This window comes from Pongo pygmaeus, chromosome 10, assembly GCF_028885625.2.
Source record: "Pongo pygmaeus isolate AG05252 chromosome 10, NHGRI_mPonPyg2-v2.0_pri, whole genome shotgun sequence".
Classification (NCBI taxonomy): domain Eukaryota; kingdom Metazoa; phylum Chordata; class Mammalia; order Primates; family Hominidae; genus Pongo; species Pongo pygmaeus.
The window spans coordinates 1143645-1166087 of record NC_072383.2 but is presented as its reverse complement, the minus strand read 5'-3'; the positions used below and the strand labels follow the sequence as shown (position 1 = coordinate 1166087).

At 38.6% G+C, this 22443-nt stretch overlaps 1 protein-coding gene across 16 annotated transcripts in view; it reads right to left on the bottom strand.

Annotated features, from left to right (window-relative positions):
- The window catches only part of ERC1 (ELKS/RAB6-interacting/CAST family member 1), a 511134-nt gene that overhangs the window by 365331 nt on the left and 123360 nt on the right, over positions 1-22443 (bottom strand). For all 16 annotated transcript variants that reach the window (XM_063672288.1, XM_063672287.1, XM_063672289.1 and 13 more), the window contains one exon: positions 311-478. In XM_063672288.1, coding sequence (XP_063528358.1) covers positions 311-478 — 168 coding nt within the window. The remainder of the gene's footprint in view (positions 1-310; positions 479-22443) is intronic.

The following is a 22443-nucleotide window of genomic DNA, read 5'->3' as shown; positions in this document are numbered from 1 at the left end:
CAGTTTCAATAAAAGACAGAAGGGGCAAAAGAATGTCAGTTCAAACACTTTGGCAATTTACAAGGCACTTTTGAGAAACAGCATGAAAAGCACTACTGGAAGATACTAACAGTGTTTAAATTTTTAAAAACTGAATATGTAGAGCAGTCTTAACAATCTACCTACTACAACAACAGTTCCAAATTACTAATCACAAAAATATAAACTGAAGAATGAGCAAGAAACTCTGACAGCATTTAGAAATAACTTAGTGGTAGGAGTGCAGATGTATGAGGAATGGGCCACTGAACTCAAAACACCTGCACCTTACCTTCTTCTGAAGAACATTAACCTTCCGCTCCTTCACATCCAACATGTCCTTGAGGTCATGTATCTCTCCAGCTTGTGTCCCCTTCTCTTCAGCCATATCCTGAATTTGTTTTGTCTTTTTATTCAACATGGTTTCCTTCTCTTCCAAACGCAATCGGAGAGCATCCACCTAAGAATGTAAGAGTTTTACAAGTGATGAATTAAAAAGAAAAGAATGTAATTCCTTTCAAATAGATATGTTATAAAGGTTATAAAGAGGTTGAGTTTTGTTATTCTATAAAAGTAGTATTAGCTACATCTATGTTTCTCTGGATTCAGGGTCCAGTGTGCTCACCGTTACACAATGGAACCTCTACAACTATGTTTCTCAAACTTCATGCGCATCAGAAACATCTGGAGGGCTAAATCAAGCCCCTAGTTTCTGATTCAACAGGGTTAGGGTTCAAAATTAGTATTTCTAACAAGTTTCCAAGTGAAGCTACATTGCTTTAGAAAATCTAAAACTAGGAAAAGGGAAAAAAAGCATCACCAAGCATAACACTGGCTATATCAGATAATACAATCTAGCCATAGGCTATGAGGCTTTTATGAAAAACAACCCCATAATGCACTTAGATATCCATACAAAGCAAAAGCAAAGGTCTACTTTTAGACGGCAAGACTAACCAGCTAAAGTTTGGTAACTAGTTACCTTTATCCCTGAAGTTGAATGCCTTTCATTAGATATAACTTTAAAATAACAAGAAATCTAATGATATTTATTTTAGAATCCATTCACAGAAAATTTTATTAAGCTTTTATCACCCCATACATAGATTCAGTGCTGTTCAACAGGAAAATAATGAGTCATATTTTCAAGCCAGAAATTGTTAATAAGCTGTTTTACATTTTTTCATTATTGTCATTTCAAACATATAACCCATATAAAAAACTATCAATGAGCAATTTTATATTTTTTCATACTAACTCTCTGATATCTAATGTATATTTCACCTTTATATCACATCTCAATTTGGGCTAGCCACATTGCAAGTACTTAATAGCCACAAATGGCTGGTGGCTACCACACTGAACAGTGCAAATCTAAGAAATCAAGTATGGTTCCATGGTCTCTCATCTTTAACTTGTCTTATTTTTCCTATCTGAATGTGGATTAAACCACAAAGAAAATATGAATAATGTTTCATATTTAGAGTACATCAAAGCACTCAGGAAGATCTAATACAGGTTGGCCATCCCAAAATCTGAAAATCCAAAATGCTCCAAACTCCTGAACTTTTTGAGCACTGACACGACACTTAAAGGAAATGCTCAATGGAACATTTTAGATTTTCGGATTAGGAATGCTCAACCAGTAAGCATAAGTATCATGCAAATATTCCCAAACTCAAACTCTGAAACACTTCTAGTCCTGTGCATTTTAGGTAAGGGATGTCCAACGTGTAGAATATCTAAACTACAAGGTATCTGAGAACCAATACTGTGTGTGTGGTGGTGCTTCTTGCTCAGTTAAGTAGTATGGAGAATTCCTTAACAAGACTAGTCTCATGGGAGACTGCTATAACAAGTACTTGCTACTACTGTAAGTGCTTACAAATTGTGTTGGACCATACTGGAAAGGAAAAACATGTAGATAAACCATATTTCACTCTGCTAAACTACATTTCTACCAGCTACTTCTATGCGACCAGTCTCACCAAGCCAGAAAGTAGGGAACAATCATTTGAGCTCCCATTTGTCATTATTCACCACAAGTTCTACCATGCTCCTTCAAAAGTCTTTCATCTGTAATTTACCTCTATTCTGCTTTAATAAATATACAGTTAACCTAATTATAATCTGGAAAGATCTACCTAAGAACTTTCAAACTCTAAATTTGTTTTTCTGAATCACAAATACTATTTTTTTCCTTCTCCTACACCTACTAAATCTACCCTTTGTCCATAGCATGACCTCTGATCTATCATCCTTTCTTTTTTTGTCATTCATCTCTATTCTGTTTTGTTTTGTTTTCCTCCCAGCTTAATCAATGATTTCAGTCTCATATCAACTCCTTAAAAAAAAAAAAAAAACCTGTTTTACTTTACTACTTTATTTCTGAATTAAACAGTTTTCTGGGCCTTCCTGCATGTGTTCATGTATATTTTTGTCACCATATTCAGTAATCTCCCCTTATCATCAAGGAATATAATCCAAGACCCCCAGTGGATGCCTGAAACCACAGACAGTATCAAACCCTATACACACTATGTTTTTCCTCTATATACATACCTATTACATAATAAAATTTAGTTTACAAATTAGTCACAGTAAGAGATTAACAACAATAATTAGTAACAAAATAGAACAATTATAACAATATGCCAGCATCATTACTCTTATGCTTTGGGGCCATTATTAAATAAAATAAGGGTTATGTGAACACAAGCACTAATACTGCAACAGTCGATCTAATAACCGAGACAGCTACTAAGTGACTAAGGGGCAGGTAGTGTGGATACGTGGATACACTGGACAAAAGGAAGATTCACCTCCAGGGTGGAATACAGCAGAATGGCACAAGATTTCATCACACTACTTAGAAAAAAAGCTTAACTTAAAACCTGGGAGCTGTTCCTTTCTGGAATTTTCCATTTAATATTTTCGGACCACAGGTGACCACAGGTAACAGAAACCAAGGAAAGCAAAAAAGCAGTTAAGGGAGGACTACTGGGTATACATTAAAATCCTCACAGTTCTGTTCTCAGGTATTGTATTTTCTTCCCTTGCATTCTCCCTGTGGAAAACTTCACACTCTCTCACGGAATGTGGGAAACTGGGCCTTAGAGGAGACAGCAGGCGCAAGATCTCACAGCTACAAATGAGCAGTGGAGCAGAGATTTAAGATTACGTGGTCTTGCCCCCAGACCCCACACTCTAAGCCACTAGTTCTCTACCACCACCCTAACCCACAGGATCCCAGCAGGGAATTCAAGGTCCTCCACGGTCAGACGGTCCCAATGTACCAGCACGGCCTAACCTTTGCCATATGCCTCTTTGCCTCATTTCCAGTGGCTCTGCATTGCAGCAGTAACTGCCATTCTCTGAATAAATACTATACTTTCTTTCTTGTCATTGTTCACATTTTGTCCTATGCTTGTAATATCCTTAACCCCTACCACTTAAAAAAAAAAATCTGCCCACTGAACACATTTTTCAAGGCCCTCTTCCTATGCTACCATTTTAATAAATATTTTCCAAACCCCCAACAGACAAGTACTATCTCCCTCATCCATCCTTTCTCAGGGTATTTTGTAATAGAATTTAACACTTTTTTTTCTACTTATAGAACTTAGTAACATTATCATACAGAACTTACATATATATATATATATATATATATATATAAATAAAATTTTTTTTTTTTTTTTTTTTTTTGAGACAGAGTCTTGCTCTGTCACCCAGGCTGGAGTGCAGTGGCACAATCTTGGCTCACTGCAACCTCTGCCTCCCGGGTTCAAGCGATTCTCCTGCCTCAGCCTCCCTGGTAGCTGGGACTACAGGAATGGGCCACCACGCCCAGCTAATTTTTTTTGTATTTTTAGTAGAGACGGGGTTTCGCCATGTTGGTCAGGCTGGTCTCCAACTCCTGACCTCAGGTGATCTGCCTGTCTTGGCCTCCCAAAGTGCTGGGATTACAGGCATGAGCCACCACGCCTGGCCCATATTTTGCCCACCCTTTTATCCTCAGTAATCCTATCTCACTTAAAACATACAGCACTGTAAAGTAGCTAACATTATCTCCCTATTTCAAAAGATGATAAAACTGTGACTCAGGGGAGTTAAATAATTTACCTCATATTACACTAAAGAACTGATGAGTAGAAGGATTATGGCCAGGCGTGGTGGCTCACACCTGTAATCCCAGCACTTTGGGAGGCCAGGATGGGCGGCTCACGAGGTCAGGAGATTGAGACCATCCTGGCCAACATGGTGAAACCCCGTCTCTACTAAAAATACAAAAATTAGCTGGGCATGGTGGCGCATGCCTATAATCCCAGCTACTCCGGAGGCTGAGGCAGGAGAATTGCTTGAACCAGGGAGTCGGAGGTTGCGGCAAGCCGAGATTGTGCCACTGTACTCCAGCCTGTCAACAGAGCGAGACTGAGGGACAGCATTGGGAGATATACCTAATGCTAGATGACGAGTTGGTGGGTGCAGTGCACCAGCATGGCACATGTATACATATGTAACTTACCTGCACATTGCGCACATGTACCATAAAACCTAAAGTATAATAATGATAATAATAATAATAATAATAATAAAAGAAAAAAAAAATCTTCTTAAAGAACCACAAAAAAAAAAAAAAAAAAAGAACTGGTGAGTAGAAGGACTGGAACTCAAAGACTAGATATGACATCAAAGATTATAATCTGTTATCACATACCAAAGAATACCAGCATAAAGGAACACAGGTGAACACAGGCAGGCAGGGAAATCTCTCCTACGAACAGTATGTCAAAAGAGTCAGAAAAGTTTTCTAAAAGAATAAATGTCTGAATTGGTTTTTTAATGATGAAGAGAACATCACTAGATACAAAGGGGAAGGCAGAGAGAAATGCATGGATATCTAGGAAGAGGAAATAGAATATTTAAAAATCTAGAAACATGAAACAGCATGACATACTTATAAATTCATTTGGTATTGCTTAGCGTAAAGTAACAGAAGGACAAGAGACAAGCCTGAAAAGACAGCAGATCATAAATCCTTGCCTGACAAAATAAGATACTTAAATTTTATCCTACTTGCAAAATGGAAGTCAGTGAAGATTTTTAAGCAGGAGAAAGTCATGGTATTCGTATATCGGAAAAATTATACTGGGCTGGTTACTGGAGACACAAAGATAACTAAGATATTCCCTGTCTTCTGCTGAAGTTACAACCTAATGGAGAAGAATGTTGCCAAAATAGATCACATAAATGTATTATAGAAAGTGCTGCAACAGAAGTGTAGAGAATATTTTCTTAAAGTACAGAAAAGAAGCACTCAGCTTGCTTGGAGATACCTCAAAGCAGGTAAAGATGAACAGATGGCTGGTGAGGAAGATAATGGAAGAACCTTTGAGCAGAGATACCACAAATAATGAAGATTAGAAAGGATGTTAACTTCTCCGAGAGCTATGAATAGAGAATTGCTAAAGCATAGAATAGGTGGTAAGTTATGTGAAGTGCAGCAGTAGACAAGGCCTTAGCCACGGAAAGCATTAGTGTCATGTCTAGGAGCTTGACTTTTATTGGTTGTATATAAGGGATAAAAGAGAGATAAGTCAAACATGGGTTCCCAGGTTTCTGATGAAGAAGACTAAATGGGTTTTAGCTTTGAGAGAGAATAAGAACCTTATTTTTGGTGTGTTATTTCTGACATGACATATATCTTAACAGCCTCCCTGATAACACCTGAAATGCTTTGATAATAACCTGAAAATATCTGATAATGACCTGAATATGAACTAGAAATCCAGAAAAACCTAACTGTTTTACTTTCTCAGGACTGCCCTAACAAAGGACCACAAACCAGGTGGCTTTAAACAACAGATTTTTTTTTCTCTCTCAAAGTCCTGGAGTTTAGAAGTCTGACATAAAGGTGTCAGCAGGGCCTTGCTCTCTATGAGGGCTCTGAGAAAGAACCTTCCTTGCCTCTTGCTGTCTTGTAGCCAGGTGGCTCCTGGCTGCTTGTCTTGTAGACGATGCATCACTCCAATCTCTGCTTCCACCTTCACTTCACCCTCTTCTTCGTATCTTTATATGTCCTCTCTCTTCCATAAGGACGCCAGTCATTGGATTTAGAGCCCACCCCATCATGATCTTATCTCAAACCTTAACTAATTATAGCTTCAAAGACCCTATTTCCAAATATGGTCACATTCTGAGTACCAGGTAGACACAGATTTATGGAGGATACTATTCAACCCACCACATCTACTACTACAAAACACCCAGAAACGCTAGGTAAAGCACAACAAACTTCTATTCAAATTCATAGATCAGCACGCATATAAGCATATTCAAAAGTGTACACATAGAGAAAGAGACAAAATCACTAAAATGTTGAAAACAGAGACTAGAAGCCCAAAGTGGTAAGCTTACAACAGAAGTGACGCCTGTCCTGCTTTTTCATTTACTTGTTTCTGTGACCTACAGAACTGAGTTTGGAAGATGCCTCCAGTAACAGAAAATAAGATGTCAGGGCAACACAAAGGTTAGGTTGGAACAGGACGCAAAATCCCAAGCCCCCTCTGGGCAAGTGCCCTGCTCTAGAGAAGCCTCAGGCACACAAATGTTCTGAATGTTCCCTTACATTACCATTCTCAGACCCTTTGGTCTCAGGACTCCTCAGCACTCTTAAAAATTACTGAGGACCGGCAGGGCACAGTGGCTTAGACCTGTAATCCCAGCACTTTGGAAGACCAAGGTGGCCAGATCACCAGAGGTTGGGAGTTCAAGACCAGCCTGACCAACAGGGAGAAACCCCGTCTCTACTAAAAATACAAAATTAGTCAGGCATGGTAGTGCATGCCTGTAATCCCAGCTACTCAGGAGGCTGAGGCAGGAGAATCACTTGAACCCGGGAGGCGAGGTTGTAGTGAGCTGAGATCACACCATTGCACTCCAGCCTGGGCAACAAGAGCAAAACTATGTCTCAAAAAAAAAAAAAATTACTGAGGACCCCAATTGAGTTTTTATTTATGTGAGTTATATCTATCAATATTTGCTATACTCAAAATTAGGGCCAGGTGCGGTGGCTCACACCTGTAATCCCAACACTTTGGGAGGCTGAGGCAGAAGGATCACTTAAGGCCAAAAGTTCAAGACCTCCCTGGGCAACATAGCAAGACACTATCTCTACAAAAAAAAATTTTTTTAAATTAGCCAAGCGTGGTGGCACACATCTATAGTTCTAGCTACTCAGGGGGCTGAAGCAGGAAGATCACTTGAGCCCAGGAGTTCAAGGCTGCAGTGAGCTATGATCACACCACTGTACTTCAGCCTTGGTACCAAGCAAGACACTGTATCTTTAAAAAAAAAAAAAAAAATTAGAACAGCTTTTAAATAACAATAAGCCCAATATGTTAATCAAAGTAACATTTTAATTTCCAAAACCTACATTTTCCCCCTAAAATAGTAAGAAGAATATAATTGTTTTAAATTTTTGCAAATCTCTTCAATATCTGGCTTATAATCAAGGGGGGAGTGCACGAGGAGACTAGCTTTAGAATAAATGCAATTTTGGTACCATCTAACAAAGCTTAAATGAAAGACCCAAAAGAATGAAACTATTTCCAAGTATTTTACCAGCATCACAAAACAAAAGTTCAGTAATATTCACAGGAACACAAAATGCCTAGCATCCAACAAGGTAAACTCACAATGCCTGGCATCCAATCCAAACTCACCAGACAAGCAAAGAAGCAGAAAAACACAATTCATAATACAAGGACAAAAAGCATTCAGTGAAAACTGAGATCAGAAATAACACAGATCACGGTATGATCTCACTTACATATGGAATCTGAAAAAAGATGAACTCAAAGAAACAGAGAAGAGAATGGTGGCTACCAGGGGCTGGGGATAGGAACAGGGAGAGGAACAGGGAGATGCTGATCAAAGGGTACAAACCCTCAGTTATGAAATGAGGAAGTTCTGGGGATCTAATATACAGCAGCGTGTAATTAATAATGCTGTATTACATACCTGAAATTTGCCAAGAGAGTAAAAATCACAACACCCCACCATGCAAACAAAAAAAGTTCCAAAAGGGAAGTGTCAGAACAGACTGAATATTGATTCAGTTAGAAGAAAAGGACTGCAACCACAGAGTAAAGACCTTAGTGGAATATGAAATTCAACAACCAGGCTGCTCAAGATGCCAAAGAACCCACTGACCCTTATCCACTGGCATTCAGGCGCAGCTCAAGCCAGCCAGTGTCACTACTAATCCTATTTGACAGTATCAGGTTTGGTTCCTATTAGCTGAACCCATTACAGGGCATCAGTCATGGTGAAGGTGCTTACTGAATCTGGGGACCCTTCTACACAGTTAAGGAGGTCAAAGCCTTAGAAAAGTATACATGTCAGAAATTTGAAAAATAAATAAATCACATAATCATTTGCATCTAATTACTACACGCTAATCTGTATTTTGTATACTATATTCTACCAAAAGCAAAAAACAAAGCAACTCATTAAAAAAAAAAAAAAAAAAAACCGGCCAGGTGTGGTGGCTCACACCTGTAATCCCAGCACTTTGGGAGGCTGAGGCGGGTGGATCACTTGAGGTCAGGAGTTCAAGACCAGCCTGGCCAACAATGTGAAATCCCCTCTCTACTAAAAATACAGAAAAATTAGCCAGGCGTGGTGGTGGGTGCCTGTAATCCCAGCTACTCGGGAGGCTGAAGCAGGAGAATCACTTGAACCCAGGAGGCGGAGGTTGCAGTGAGCCAAGACTGTGCCACTGCAGTCCAGCCTGGGCGACAAGAGCGAAACTCTGTCTCAATTTAAAAAAAAAAAAAACCCACATTATTTTATCCTGTATCTCCTAAATACACAAATTCTTACTATAAAGGCAAAAACCTAAGGCATTCAAACCTAAAGTCTCAACTGCCTAATTTTCTTGTCTCTCAGTTCTTCTAAGCATTAATTTCAGAAAAATAAAAGCCTTTCCATCTGTGGGACATGAATCTGTATGTACGAACACATCCCTCATCACTTCTAAGTGTTTTTCATTCTGATGGCACCACCATCACACAGGACAACATTTGTGAGACCCCGCATTGCTGCCTCTTTATGAAAGGCACCCAGATGCCAAGGCTGCACTTTATATTGGATCCATGATTCAGTTAAGTGACCTGGAAACGTGTCAATGCTGACTGGACATAAATACCCACACGGCACTGAGAGAGTGTCAAGTATGAACTGGTGACTGAAAAAGGTGACTGAAAAGGGAAAGAATAAGAACTCTTGTTATAAACATACAAACTTTAGTATAAGTGTGGCTGGAAACACAGGCTTTGATACAAAAAAATTTCATATTATAAATATTAGGAACAGAAACTGCCCAAGTCCATACCCCTAATTACTAAATCATCTTTTATTTACTAAGTATTCAATTCAAATCACCTGTGTACACTTTGTCTTAGTCTGCTTTTTTGTGCAGTACAGAATTCAAATATGCTAGTCTAGAGATTTGAGATAAAAGCCACCACAAAAACCACTTTGCTACTACTAGATTAATTGCTCTGAATTCTACACTCATCTTTTGGTTTGGAGTGAACTAAATTTATAGTATAATTTTGTATGAGGTCCATATTTTACAAACCACAAAAAACATATTCAGGAAAACCCCTCAAAGACCAGCAGGACACACAGTCATTGCCCTAACACCAATCCTGGCAGGAGGAATAAAACCTTGTTTATTCACATCAGTGGAGCTGCAGGAACAGCATTCACCCAACTTGCCAAGTTTGTCTGTGGCAAACAGGTCATGCCAACTTCAATAAAAACAGAAGGCTTTTGTCTACAAGGTTTTCTCTACCAATGGAAATGAACAGAAAATGGCTACCCTACTGTTTTGGCCTTTCACTTCTGATCAAAAAACAATTCTGGCCGGGCGTGGTGGCTCACATCTGTAATCCCAGCACTTTGGGAGGCCAAGGTGGGCAGATCACAAGGTCAGGAGATCGACACCATCCTGGCTAACACGGTGAAGCCCCGTCTCTACTAAAAAAATACAAAACAATTAGCTGGGTGTGGTGGCGGGTGCCTGTAATTCCAGCTACTCAGGAGGCTGAGGCAGGAGAATGGTGTGAACCCGGGAGGCGGAGCTTGCAGTGAGCCGAGATCGCGCCACTGCACTCCAGCCTGGGCGACAGAGGGAGACTCCGTCTCAAAAAAGCAAAAAACAAACAAACAAAAAAACAATTAATTCTCTCAACCTACCTCAACTTTCCTGTTTTAAATCAACAAATAGATCTATCTAAAGGCAAATTAGTAGTAATAATTAGTGGCACGGATATGTGGCTTGTTCCCTATCATTCCTCTCTTGGCTTTGCCAACATGACGCTTTCCCTTTCGAACTCTGTGATCACACCTTTTCGGTGTTCTCCATCCTCTGTCATTTCCTCCTCCTCACATCTCACTGCATGGAACCTCCTCTGGAGAAACTAATCCAATTCTAAGGCTTTAACCACCACCTCCACAGCTTCCAAATCTTTATTCCTGGCCCCAACTAGTTCTAAAAACCTAAAATTCTAATAACTTTTATTTAAACCACATCTTCCATTGATTAGTTTAGAATGAGACATTTTAAAGAACTTTTTATTTTAATGTATATTAAATCTGACTGGTATCTATTATATTTTCTACAGTTTTCCTGTATTCTGCAGTATTTCATAAATTTAACAGTTAAATAACTGAATTTAAACTCCCAACTTTAAAGCTGAGAAAAATCAAGGCCCAAACTAATTAAGTGACTTGCTCAAGTCCACTCTAAATGATACATCCTATGACCGCATTTCCCATTGTTCCCACCTAGACGGGAGGCTGAATGCTGGGTGAAGGGCACTGAGCCATGGGGCTGTCAGCACTACAGACCACACGGAAGTGAACCTTTTTAGAGTACTGTTTCAACAAACTGCATTGAGCTCTGTTTGATACCCCATACTTCATAGAAAGATGAAAAGCTCAGATATCAAAATAGTCAAGGTAGAAATGAGTCATTCCACAGCACACAGTTTTTCAAAAAAAAAAAAAAAAAAAAAAGACTATATGTTTTGCAAATTTATATTCTGAAAAATTAATGTTGATACCTTCACTCACTTTCCCTTGAAAACTCCTAGCAGACAAAGAAGACACAGTATCGGCTACACAAAGTATACTGCAATAAGTGGTATTCAGGTATGCAGCCCCAAGAAACTCTTGGCCTCTGCAAACCTGATAAAAGCATGGCAGTCAGCCAACTTACTTTGGCCCCTTTAAGCCAACACATAACATAACATTTCCTCATTCTGGTATCAGAACTAAGATCAACAAAGCCTTATAACTCTATGTGAAAACGCTCACAGAAAGGGAGAATTCCTTATAGCTTTCTCCATGTGAAAACCCTCCTGGGCTCAAGTGATCCTCCTGTCTCGGCCTTCCAAAGTGCTGAAATTATAGGCATGAGTCACTCTGCCCGGCCACTGCAGAGGTCTTTATGCTTTCTTACAATTTCTGTCTTCACACACCTTGAGCTTCATTTTGCCACTGTTGAAATATATAATCCATTTATTTTATTCCTATGCTCTTGACAGGGAAGATAGAAACAATCTAGATGCAGAATTCCACCTGCTCTATTATTTAGCAACATTATACCAACAAGGAGAAGCAACAGACAAGCTCTTCCTTTTGTGATCTTTCTCTGAAATTCTTCACCTTTACTGAATAAACCTCAATTGATTTGCGAGTTTTGGCTGTAATGGCACTATTACTGTAAGGTCTATGCCATACTATTATATTGATATTAGATTAGTTTTTCCTGTTACATTAATGCCTTTTTGCCTCCTGTTTTTTTCTTGCATCTCATTCTTTCCTTCTTTCTAACATACATCTTTTAACAGTTCTTTCCATAGGGATCCTGGGTAGTCAACTCTCATTTGTATTAATCTGAAAGAAAAAGTCTTTCTGCTATCTTTACTGAAGAATGAGAGTTCAGCTTGGTACAGAATTCTGAGTTGCCAATGTTTTTCACTAAACTTTGAAGATTTTACGCTACCATATTCTCACTACTGTTGTTGCAACTGAAAAGTCTGATGTTGGCCTAATTGTTAATCCTTTATAGGTAATCTATTTTTTCTCCCCAGCAGGTTGTTTGTTTTCTTTTTTAGAGACAGGGTCTCACTCTGTTGCCCAAGCTGGAGTGCAGTGGCACAATCATAGCTCACTACTGCCCTGAAGCCCTTAGGCTCAAGGGATACTCTCGCCTCAGACTTCTGAGTAGCCAGGACTACATGTACACACCACCATGCCTGGTTAGTTTTTTGTTGTTGTTGTTGTTTGTGGAGACGCGGTCTCACTATGTTGCCCTGGCTGGTCTGAAACTCCTGGTCTCAAGTGATCCGCCTGCCTTGACCTCCTAAAGTACTAGGATTACAGGCGTGAGCCATCATGCCCGGTCTACCTGCCAGTTTTTAAGATTAGTTTATCTATGGTTCCACTAAGCTGTATGGAGGTGTAGATATTTTCCTGCTCAAGAATAATTTGTTCCTGAATTGAAGGATCCATTCCTATCATCAAAATCAGAAAAATTCTCAGCAATTCTCTCTCTCAAGATTGCCTCCCATTCTCTTTATCCGCTCCTGAAACTCCTACATATAAGTTGGGCTCAATTTCCATAGAGTTCTTTTTAATAATTTCTATCTTCCTATTTTTCCTATTGTTTGCTGGGTAATATCTCATCAGATCTATGTTCCAATTCACTAACTGTTCCTGCAACTCTCTATAATCTGCAACTACACTAACACACTGAGTTTTCCATTTTAGTTACTATATATTTCATGTCTAAAATCCTGTTTTGATCTTTTATAACCCGGTTGGTTTTATTTACAGTGCCTCTGTTTTTTTCCTCATGTTTTAAATCGTTCCTTTATGCATTTATTAATTATAATAGCTAATATTTACTGAGTGTTACTATATAGCTAATTAACATTTAATTCTCACAACGTTATGAGGTAAGGCTATTATTCTTCTCACAGATGAGAAAACTGAGGCAAAAAAGTATACACTCATACAGCAAGTGGCAGAGCCAAGATTCAAAGACGCTATACTAAACAGCTAGTGCTAGCTGGGCACAGTGCCTCACGCCTATAATCCTAACACTATGGGAGGCTGAGGTGGGAGGATCACTTGAGTCCAGGAGCTGAAGACCAGCATGGGCAACATAAGGAGGTTCTGTCTCTATAAAAATTAAAAATTAAGAAAATAAAAATTAAATACCTAGTGCTACTTCAGCTTTTGCTCTCAATAGTCATGAAACAACATCCCAACAAGTTATATCTGATCATCCATTCTGGAGAGTGTTCCCATGCCTCCTAGTCCATCCTTTAATCATTTAGTTTATACTCTCGTTCTATTATCCAACATTCCTAAGAGTCTGATCACTCCATTTGTTCTTACTCCCATTATTGGTTCAGGGGAGATTACAATCCACAAGTGATTAACTAATGTGGAATTGTAAATTCATTCTAAGCAATGCTTTTATCTGTGGGAATCTACATGTACTAAGTTGAGAGAATGTCCCTTCAGAGCAGTTATGTCTATTCAAACTCAAACCTGCATGATGAGAGACCTTTCTCCACAAAATCAAAGCCAAGGAGAATAAGTCAGTCTCTCATATTGCCACTAATACTGGTAGGAGGCATTTTTTTCTCGTCTGACCTTTCTCAGGAGAGTACTAGATTTATGCAGAGGTCTTGGCTTCAGATCCCTATCTCACTTAGGACCAAGGTCTGTCTGCTGTCCACGTGTTATCGTTGATTCATGTAAAGTTCTACTCTGGTTTTGTTTTACTCTTTTTCCATTTATGTCCAATACCCATCCCTCCTTCAATATGCAGCTATTCTAATACGTTTTAATATGTTCCTGAATATGTATCTTAGAAACACAGAGGGTGATTTTTATATTCATACATGTTTTCAATTTATATTAATGCTATATACCTCAACCTGTTTTTTACTTTTAAAAAACAGCATGGAAGCTGTTTTTTAAATAATACACTACTTGTAACAAGTACTGTAAAGTGAGCCGAGACTGCGCCATCGCACTCAAGCCTGGGCAACAAGAGCAAAACTCCGCTCAAAAAAAAAAAAAAAGTAAACATAGATAGTACTTATATCTATCCCTGCTTCTGCATCACTGCTTTTGACTTTTGTACAGTATTCCATGGTACATATCCACAATACTTTATTTATCCAACCCCCTAGTAATAAACACTTATGTTGCTTTTAATTCCTTCTTCCCACAAATAATACTGTGGTGAACATCCTTATACATGTCCTTTTGTGGACCAGTAGGAAAGTTTTTCTGGGAAATATACCAAGGAATGGGATTACTGAAACCACCTATGTCATTTGTGTTACTGTTTGCCCAAATCCTCACAAGCACTGAATGTTATCTCATATTCTAATTTTTATCAATTTGATGAACAAAATATAGTATTTCATCATCTTTGAAATTTGCATTTCTTTATTTACTAGTGAGATTGATGACATCATGGCATAGTTGTTAACCACTTAGGTTTCTTTATCTGTTAATTGTCTATTCAAATCCTTCACTCTCCCTATAGTCTCTATTTCTTAATGATTTTCAAGCTTTTTTTTTTTTTTGAGACAGAGTCTTGCTCTGTCGCCAGGCTGGAGTGCAGTGGCATGATCTCAGCTCACTGCAACCTCCACCTCCTGGGTTCAAGCAATTCTCCTGCCTCCCTCCTGAGTAGCTGGGACTACAGGCACGTGCCACTACGCCCAGCTAATTTTTTTATTTTTAGTAGAGACGGGGTTTCACGATGTTGGCCAGAATGGTGTCGATCTCTTGACCTCATGATCCGCCCGCTTCAGCCTCCCAAAGTGCTGGGATTACAGGCATGAGCCACCACGCCTGGCCTCACGCATCTCTTTTTTATTCTTTATCTGAATCCTTACTATTTTAAGAGGCTCTAAAAAAAACTCTTCTCCCAATCTCATCTGTTAGCTTTGCCAATGGTTTTCTTTCTTGAACAGAAATGCTTAAATTTGATGGAGTCATTTAAGTTATCTTACCCAATATATTCCTACTAAACATTTTCATTGATTAGCTTTATAGTTTCTCTTTAACACTGAGGTCTTTAATCCATCTAGAGTTCACTGTTTCATCTAGCATGAAGTAGGTGGCCAACTTTATTCTCCATATGGTATGTCAGTTTTCTCATACTTGCTTGATTTTGCACTAGTTTATGACTGACTCTCTCTCCACATAAATGTTTCTGATTTCACATTCCCTGTTCTTTTCACTATCTGCTCCTTCCTGTGCTAGTTACCGCACTGTTCTGAGGCGCACTGTTTGGTTTTGTTTGGTTTACGACTCTGTGTTTTCATGTCTCACAGGGCAGGGTTCTCCCATCTTCTCTTCTCTTTTTGTTTAATGTTAGAATAGCTTTATTCATCCATATACATTTTTAAAAATTTAATAGTGGTAAGATATACAGACATAAAATTTGCTATCTCAATCATTTTAAGTCTACAGTTCAGTAGTGTTGAGTATATTCACACTGTTGTACAACCAATCTCCAGAACTCATTTCATCTTACAAAACTAAAATTCTATACCCATTAAACTCCACATTCTCTCCTTCCCAGCCGCTGGTAACCACCTTTCTACTTTCTGTCTCCGTGAATTTGACTCTAGGTATGACTAGTGGAATCATATATAGCATTTGTCTTTTTGTAACTCCTTACAAAATTTAAAATAAAATGAATTCCTAAAAAATACTGTTTGGTTTTTTTTTGTTTTGTTTTGAGACGGAGTCTCGCTCTTGTCACCCAGGCTGGAGTGCAGTGGCGCGATCTCAGCTCACTGTAACCTCCGCCTCCCGGGTTCAAGTGATTCTCCTGCCTCAGCCTTCTGAGTAGCTGAGATTACAGGCGCGCACCACTGTGCCCGGCTAATTTTGTATTTTCAGTAGAGACGGGTTTTCACTATGTTGGCCAGGCTGGTCTTGAACTCCTGACCTCAGATAATCCACCTGCCTCAGCCTCCCAAAGTGCTGGGATTATAGGTGTGAGCCACCGTGCCCGGCCTACTGCTTGGTGTTTTAATTGGAAATGCAAAAGAATATATACATTAACTTCAGGAAAACTGATATCCCTGCAGGATTAAATTATACCATCTATTGATATGGAGTATCTTTTAATTTATTTATTTTTCCTCATATCTTTGGGTAGAGTATTAGGCTTTCTTGTTTTTTCTTGGGGAGTGGGGAACAACTTGAGGATGAAAATGACTATTTTTAAATATTTGATAGAAAATATCAAATATTGGGCTGGGCGCAGTGGCTCACGCCTGTAATCCCAGCACTTTGAGAGGCCAAGGTGGGCGGATCACAAGGTCAGGAGATTGAGACCAGCCTGGCTAACATGGTAAAACCCCATTTCTACTAAAAATACAAAAAATTAGCTGGGCGTGGTGGCATGCGCCTGTAGTCCCAGCTACTCGGGAGGCTGAGACAGGAGAATCACATGAACTTGAGAGGTGGAGGTTGCAGTGAGCCAAGATCATGCCACTGCACTCCAGCCTAGGCGACACAGCAAGAATCTGTCTCCGAAAAAAAAAAAAAAGAAAGAAAATATCAAGTATTTTCTCCTCGAAAGCCATCTGGGCCTTAGGATTTGGGAGGGAAAAAGGGATGAGGCTGATTACCATTTCAATTTCTATAACGACTGTTGTTCATGTTTTCTCTTACCTCTTGAATTTCTTCTGTCATTTTATATTTTTCCAGAAATTTATTTCTTCTTGTTTTTCAAGCTTATTCGAATATCATTGTTTAGAGTTGTCTTATATTATTTTTAAACTCTGTAGTACTAGTAGTTACTTTTCCTTTATCATCTGTAAGAGCTGTTCCTGTCCTATTAACCTTTTTCAAATAACTACCTCTTGGTGTTGTTTTATTCTCTATTAATTTCTCATCTTATATTTATTACTCTTTATTGTTTTTGGATTAACTCTGTTTTTTCTAAGTTTCCTGATTTGAACACCTAGATTACTTGCTTTTCTTTTTTTCTGATAAATGTCTTAAAAACCAGACATTTCCCTCTAAATACTGCTTTAGTTATACCCCACAGAGTTTTTTCTAATTATGTTCCACAAATTTTTATATAGAGAGCTTTTACTGCCACTCATTTTTAAATGTTTATATTTCTCCTTTAACCCACAGGTCATTTCGGTAGTATGTTTCAATATTGTAGATTTATTTTGGTTTTCTGCTGCTGTTCTTTACTATCTTTATTACTACTTTACTATCTTTACTCCTGATTTCTAATTTTGCTGCATTAGGAGTGCAAAGTCATGGGACTTTGACTCTTGGGAATTTTAAAGTTTCCTTTATGACCCAGTACATGGTTAGTTTTTACGACTGTTCGGTAAGTTCTTGAAAACAATGTTTATTCTCTATGTTAGTACAAAATTCTATATACACATCTATGAACTTGAGCTTGTTAATGTTATTAAAACTTTATGTTGATGCTTCTTTGTTTATTTGATCAAATTCTGACAGGAGCACATCCAAATGACCAACTACAATTGTTGATTTATCTATTTCACCTCATTGCTGCTAGATATACATTTATTTATTTATTTATTTATAGACAGAATCTCTCTCTGTCACCCAGGGGCATGATCTTGGCTCACTGCAACCTCCACCTCCTGGGTTCATGCTATTCTCCTGCCTCAGACTCTCAAGTAGCTGAAACTACAGGTGCGTGCCACCATGCCCAGCTAATTTTTGTATTTTCAGTAGAGACAAGGTTTCACTATGTTGGCCAGGCTGGTCTCAAACTCCTGAACTCAGGTGATCTACCCAACTTGGCCTCCCAAAGTGCTGGGATTACAGGCGTGAGCCACTGTGCCCAGCCTGCTATATATATTTATATATTTATTTATATATATTATATAAATATATATAATATATTATATAATATATAATTTATATAATATATATAAATTTATATAATTTATATAATATATATAAATTTATATAATTTATATATATTATATATTATATATATTATATAAATTTATATATATTTATATATTTTATATATATATAAATATATATATATTTAAATGCCATGTTGTTAGATGCATCAATTGACACAATTATATTTTCTTGGTCTACTGTTTCTTTTATCAGCATATAACATTGCTCTTAAAAGATAACCAATATTAAAATAAATCATATTTGGGAAGGCCTATTTTCCTGATATAACTTTTATTTTTAAATTTTTTTCTCTCTCTGTATTTTTAACTTTGCTGTTACTTTTTGTCTCTGTTTAACTCTTGTTGACAGTATATTTCTGTATCTTTTTAGCCCAACTGAGATTTATATTTTCATTTTGATCCAAGTACTTATTTGTATTTATTGACTTTCCCATGATTTGTACTTATCTCAGCCTTCTTTTTCATGGTGTCCACATGCTATCACATTTCTTTCTCTCCCCTCCCCATTCTTCTCTATTTTTCACTGGGTAAACTGAGTTTTACTCTGACGGTTTGAAACTTATACATTCCATTTTGATTTTTCTAGTGTATTAAGAGCCATACTTATGCTTGTATTTTCTTAAGCTTATCATTATCTTCTTAAGTAACTTGATGTAACTTCTTAAGCTTATCATTATCTACATCTTCCTGCAAACAAGACAGTACCCCATCACCACCGTAAGCAGTGCCATCTCACCAACTGGAGCTGGGGGAGTGGTTGTGGCAGGAAGCAAGCCTCCCAGATCAGAACGCCTCTGGTATGATCATCTGTACCTCTGCTACAACAAATGCTCTGCCCCAGGTATAGAGAGGATGCTGAAAGGGGAAGGAGCGCTCCAAAGCCAGTCTACCTTCACAAGCAGACATGAATATCATGCCATGTCACCCTGCAGCACCCACCCCAAACCCCTACCCCATAACTCATACAATCCACCTACAACAGTAAGAGAGAAACACATTCATCTGAAAAGGATTCTAAGCCCTATCTCTGTTCATAGTACCCAGTCCTCTTTTATTCTGAGCAGCTATTTCAGAGATATAGATAGATATATACAGATATATTAATAGATACAGATAGAGATATAGATATAGATCATCAGCCTTTCTGTTTTATTTGCCACTGTATCCCCAGTGCTCAGAAGAGTTCGCAGCAGGTACTCCCAAAACCATGTTGAATGAAGAGATCAATCAATACATCTTTCTCTTCTTTCACAATCTCGTCACAAAAGATGCCTATCTCTTTCTGAGGCTGTATGATTCCAACAACCTAAATCCTTTTCTCCTCTCTACCAAGATGAATTGTTTCTTCCTCTCCCCATCTTTCTTTGTGGCTAGTCCTCAACCTACCAATCAAACAAGAGTCATGGTCGTCTATGCACATCATAATTAGCAAAGTCAGAAATGATGAATTCCAGTCCCAAAACTAATACCAAGTAGTTGTATAGGCCTTCAGCATGTCACTATATTCTCTCTGCACAGGGAGGAATTGCAGCATTATGATCAAGAACGTAAGTTTGGGGGTTTGAATCGATCGGGCACCAGGTCATGTAACTTCAGTCTCTCTAAGTTTTAACCCATCTGTAAAATGTTGCAGCAATTCTTATTTCTTAGAAGGTTACTCTAAGAATTAACTGAGAAAATGAAAGTATACAGACCCTCCATGGCACACAGAAAGCACTCAGGTTAGATATTATCATACATATTCTTTAAATTATGGAAAGACTGGATGATCTCTAAAAATGCCCTCTAGTTCTAAGAATGTATTACTAACTCTTAGTGTGCTGAAGAAGTCAGAACTCTAGCTTCAAGTGGCACTGGGCTGGGACTGCAAGCAGAGAGTGCAGGTCAAACAACAGCATCCTAGCTCTAGTGCCTAGTGCCTAAACATCCTAGAGCAAGGGCAGTCCCTCACCTTGTGCTAGATGCTGATCTCCTGAGCACTTCTGAAAAAAAGAACCACTTCCTCTTACTATTACTAAGATATAGATTATATTCCTTACCTATAATAAACAGAATTCCTAAACACAATTTCCTGGAAAAGGGGAAAAAACTGTACTACTTTGAAGCAGTAAGGTCTACATTATTTTGGCTTATTGATAAAACCAGCTCTGCTCTGCACATTGAGAATTCATCCTGAAAATACATTTAATGGTAGGTCCCTAGTATAGCATCACGATTTTGGAACAAGAAAAGAACTTTAATTCTTGAGAATACTGTAACTGATATATCAAAAGTCCCAGGGTTACTAGTGAGAGTAGCCTCAAGTGCCAATCAAAAGTGGTATGCTAATAAGCAGTTCACAAAATTCTCAATTATAAAAGAAAAACAACAATACTTATCTTGTCTAACCCATGCCATTACTATGAAGAGCAAACAAAACAATAAAGATCAAATCAAATCAAAGTGTTATAAACTGTAAGGTGTTTCAAAATTTTTTTAACCCACTGAATTTAAATTTCCCTCATGGCTGGGCACAGTGGCCCTTGCCTATAATTCCTGTGCTTTGGGGGCTGAGGTGGGAGGACCGCTTGAAGCCAGGAGTTCAAGAACATCCTGGGCCACATAGTGAGATCCCGTCTCTACAAAAAATACAAATTAAAAAATTAGCCAGGAGTGGTGGCCTGCATCTGTAGTCCTAGCTACTCAAGATGCTGAGGTGGGAGGATCACCTGAGCCCAGAAGTTCAAGGTTACAGTGAGCTATGATCAAGGCACTGCACTACAGCCTGAATGACAAAGTGAAACCTTGTCGCAAAAAAAAAAATAATTTAATTAATAAATGTCCCTCCATATTCAGATGAGAACAGAATTAAACATCTAGTCATAAAAACCTTAGGAAGTTGTTATTATCATTATACTCATTTTATAGATGAGGAAATGGAGGCTTAAAGAAGTAAAGTAACTCCTGGATGGACGCGGTGGCTCACGCCTGTAATCCCAGCACTTTGGGTGGCCGAGGAGGGTGGATCACCTGAGATTGGGAGTTCCAGACCAGCCTGACCACCAGGGAGAAACCCCATCTCTACTAAAAATACAAAATTAGCCAGGTGTGGTGGCACATGCCTGTAATCGCAGCTACTCAGGAGGCTGTGGCAGGAGAATCGCTTGAACCCAGGAGGCAGAGGCTGCGGTGAGCCAAGATTGCGCTATTGCACTCCAGCCTGGGCAACAAGAGCAAAACTCCATCTCACACACACACACAAAAAGAAGTCAAGTCACTCCTCTAAGGTCACACAACTAGTAAAGGTAGAGGGCTGGTTTTCAAGCCTATGTCTGACTCCAAAGACCATGCTTTTAACCACTATATTACTAAATCCAGACCACCTCCGTGAAAGTCATCAGATTAAAAGAGATGGTTACAAAACGGGAGCGATTCCATGTATACTGTACCTTGTATAACACCAGAGGGCCTCATTCCATGCACCCTGAATGGGGGGGAAAAAACAGATCTTTTCACATGTAACTGTTTTCCTTAAAGGATTTTTAAGATTTTTTAAACTCCAGGCTAGGCACAGTGGCTCATGCGTGTAATCCCAGCACTTTGGGAGGCAGAGGCAAGAGGATTGCTTGAGCTCAGGAGTCCTAGACCAGCCTAGGCAACATAGTGAGACTCTGTCTCTGCAAAAAGTTTTAAAAATTAGCCAGGTGTGGTGGAACATGCCTATAAGTCCTGACTACTCAGGAGGCTGAGGCAGGAGAAGTGTTTGATCCCAGGAGTTCCAGGCTGCAGTGAACTATTAATATAATCGTGCCACTGCACTCCAGCTTGGGTGACAGAGTAAGATTCTATCTCTAAAAGTAAAAATGAAAGAAGAACTCCATGATCCATGTTCTTTTTTCATATATACTTAATTTAGTAATCTGAGTGTTAGATTGAAGTCTAGGATAGCTGCAGAAAAGAAGATGAAATCGACTAAGAGCAAATTATAGAAACACATGAAAACTTTCAAAGAGCTGGTATAAACTGCCTTTTACTGGGCTCTAACACTGGCAAGTTGCATTGGAAAAGGTGACTCCTGTCAAGTGTCACCAGAGTAATTTTTTAAGTAATGCTAATAAATAGACATATTACATTCTTAAAATCATCCCAAATTCCAAAGAAAGTTAGCTTTCATTCTTTTATCTTTTATGATGAGATGGTTCTATTTGAGCAGTGGCCCTAGTAACTTACAGAAATAATCACTGAGACTCAGCTACTCCTGCAATGGCTAAAAACTAAAAACCATTCATGAATGACAACAAATACAATCTATTCTCTATGGTACAAGAAACCAATCACAAGCCCATCTGGGTGAGACCTGGCTAATAAGAACATTATTTGAGGGGGGTACAAA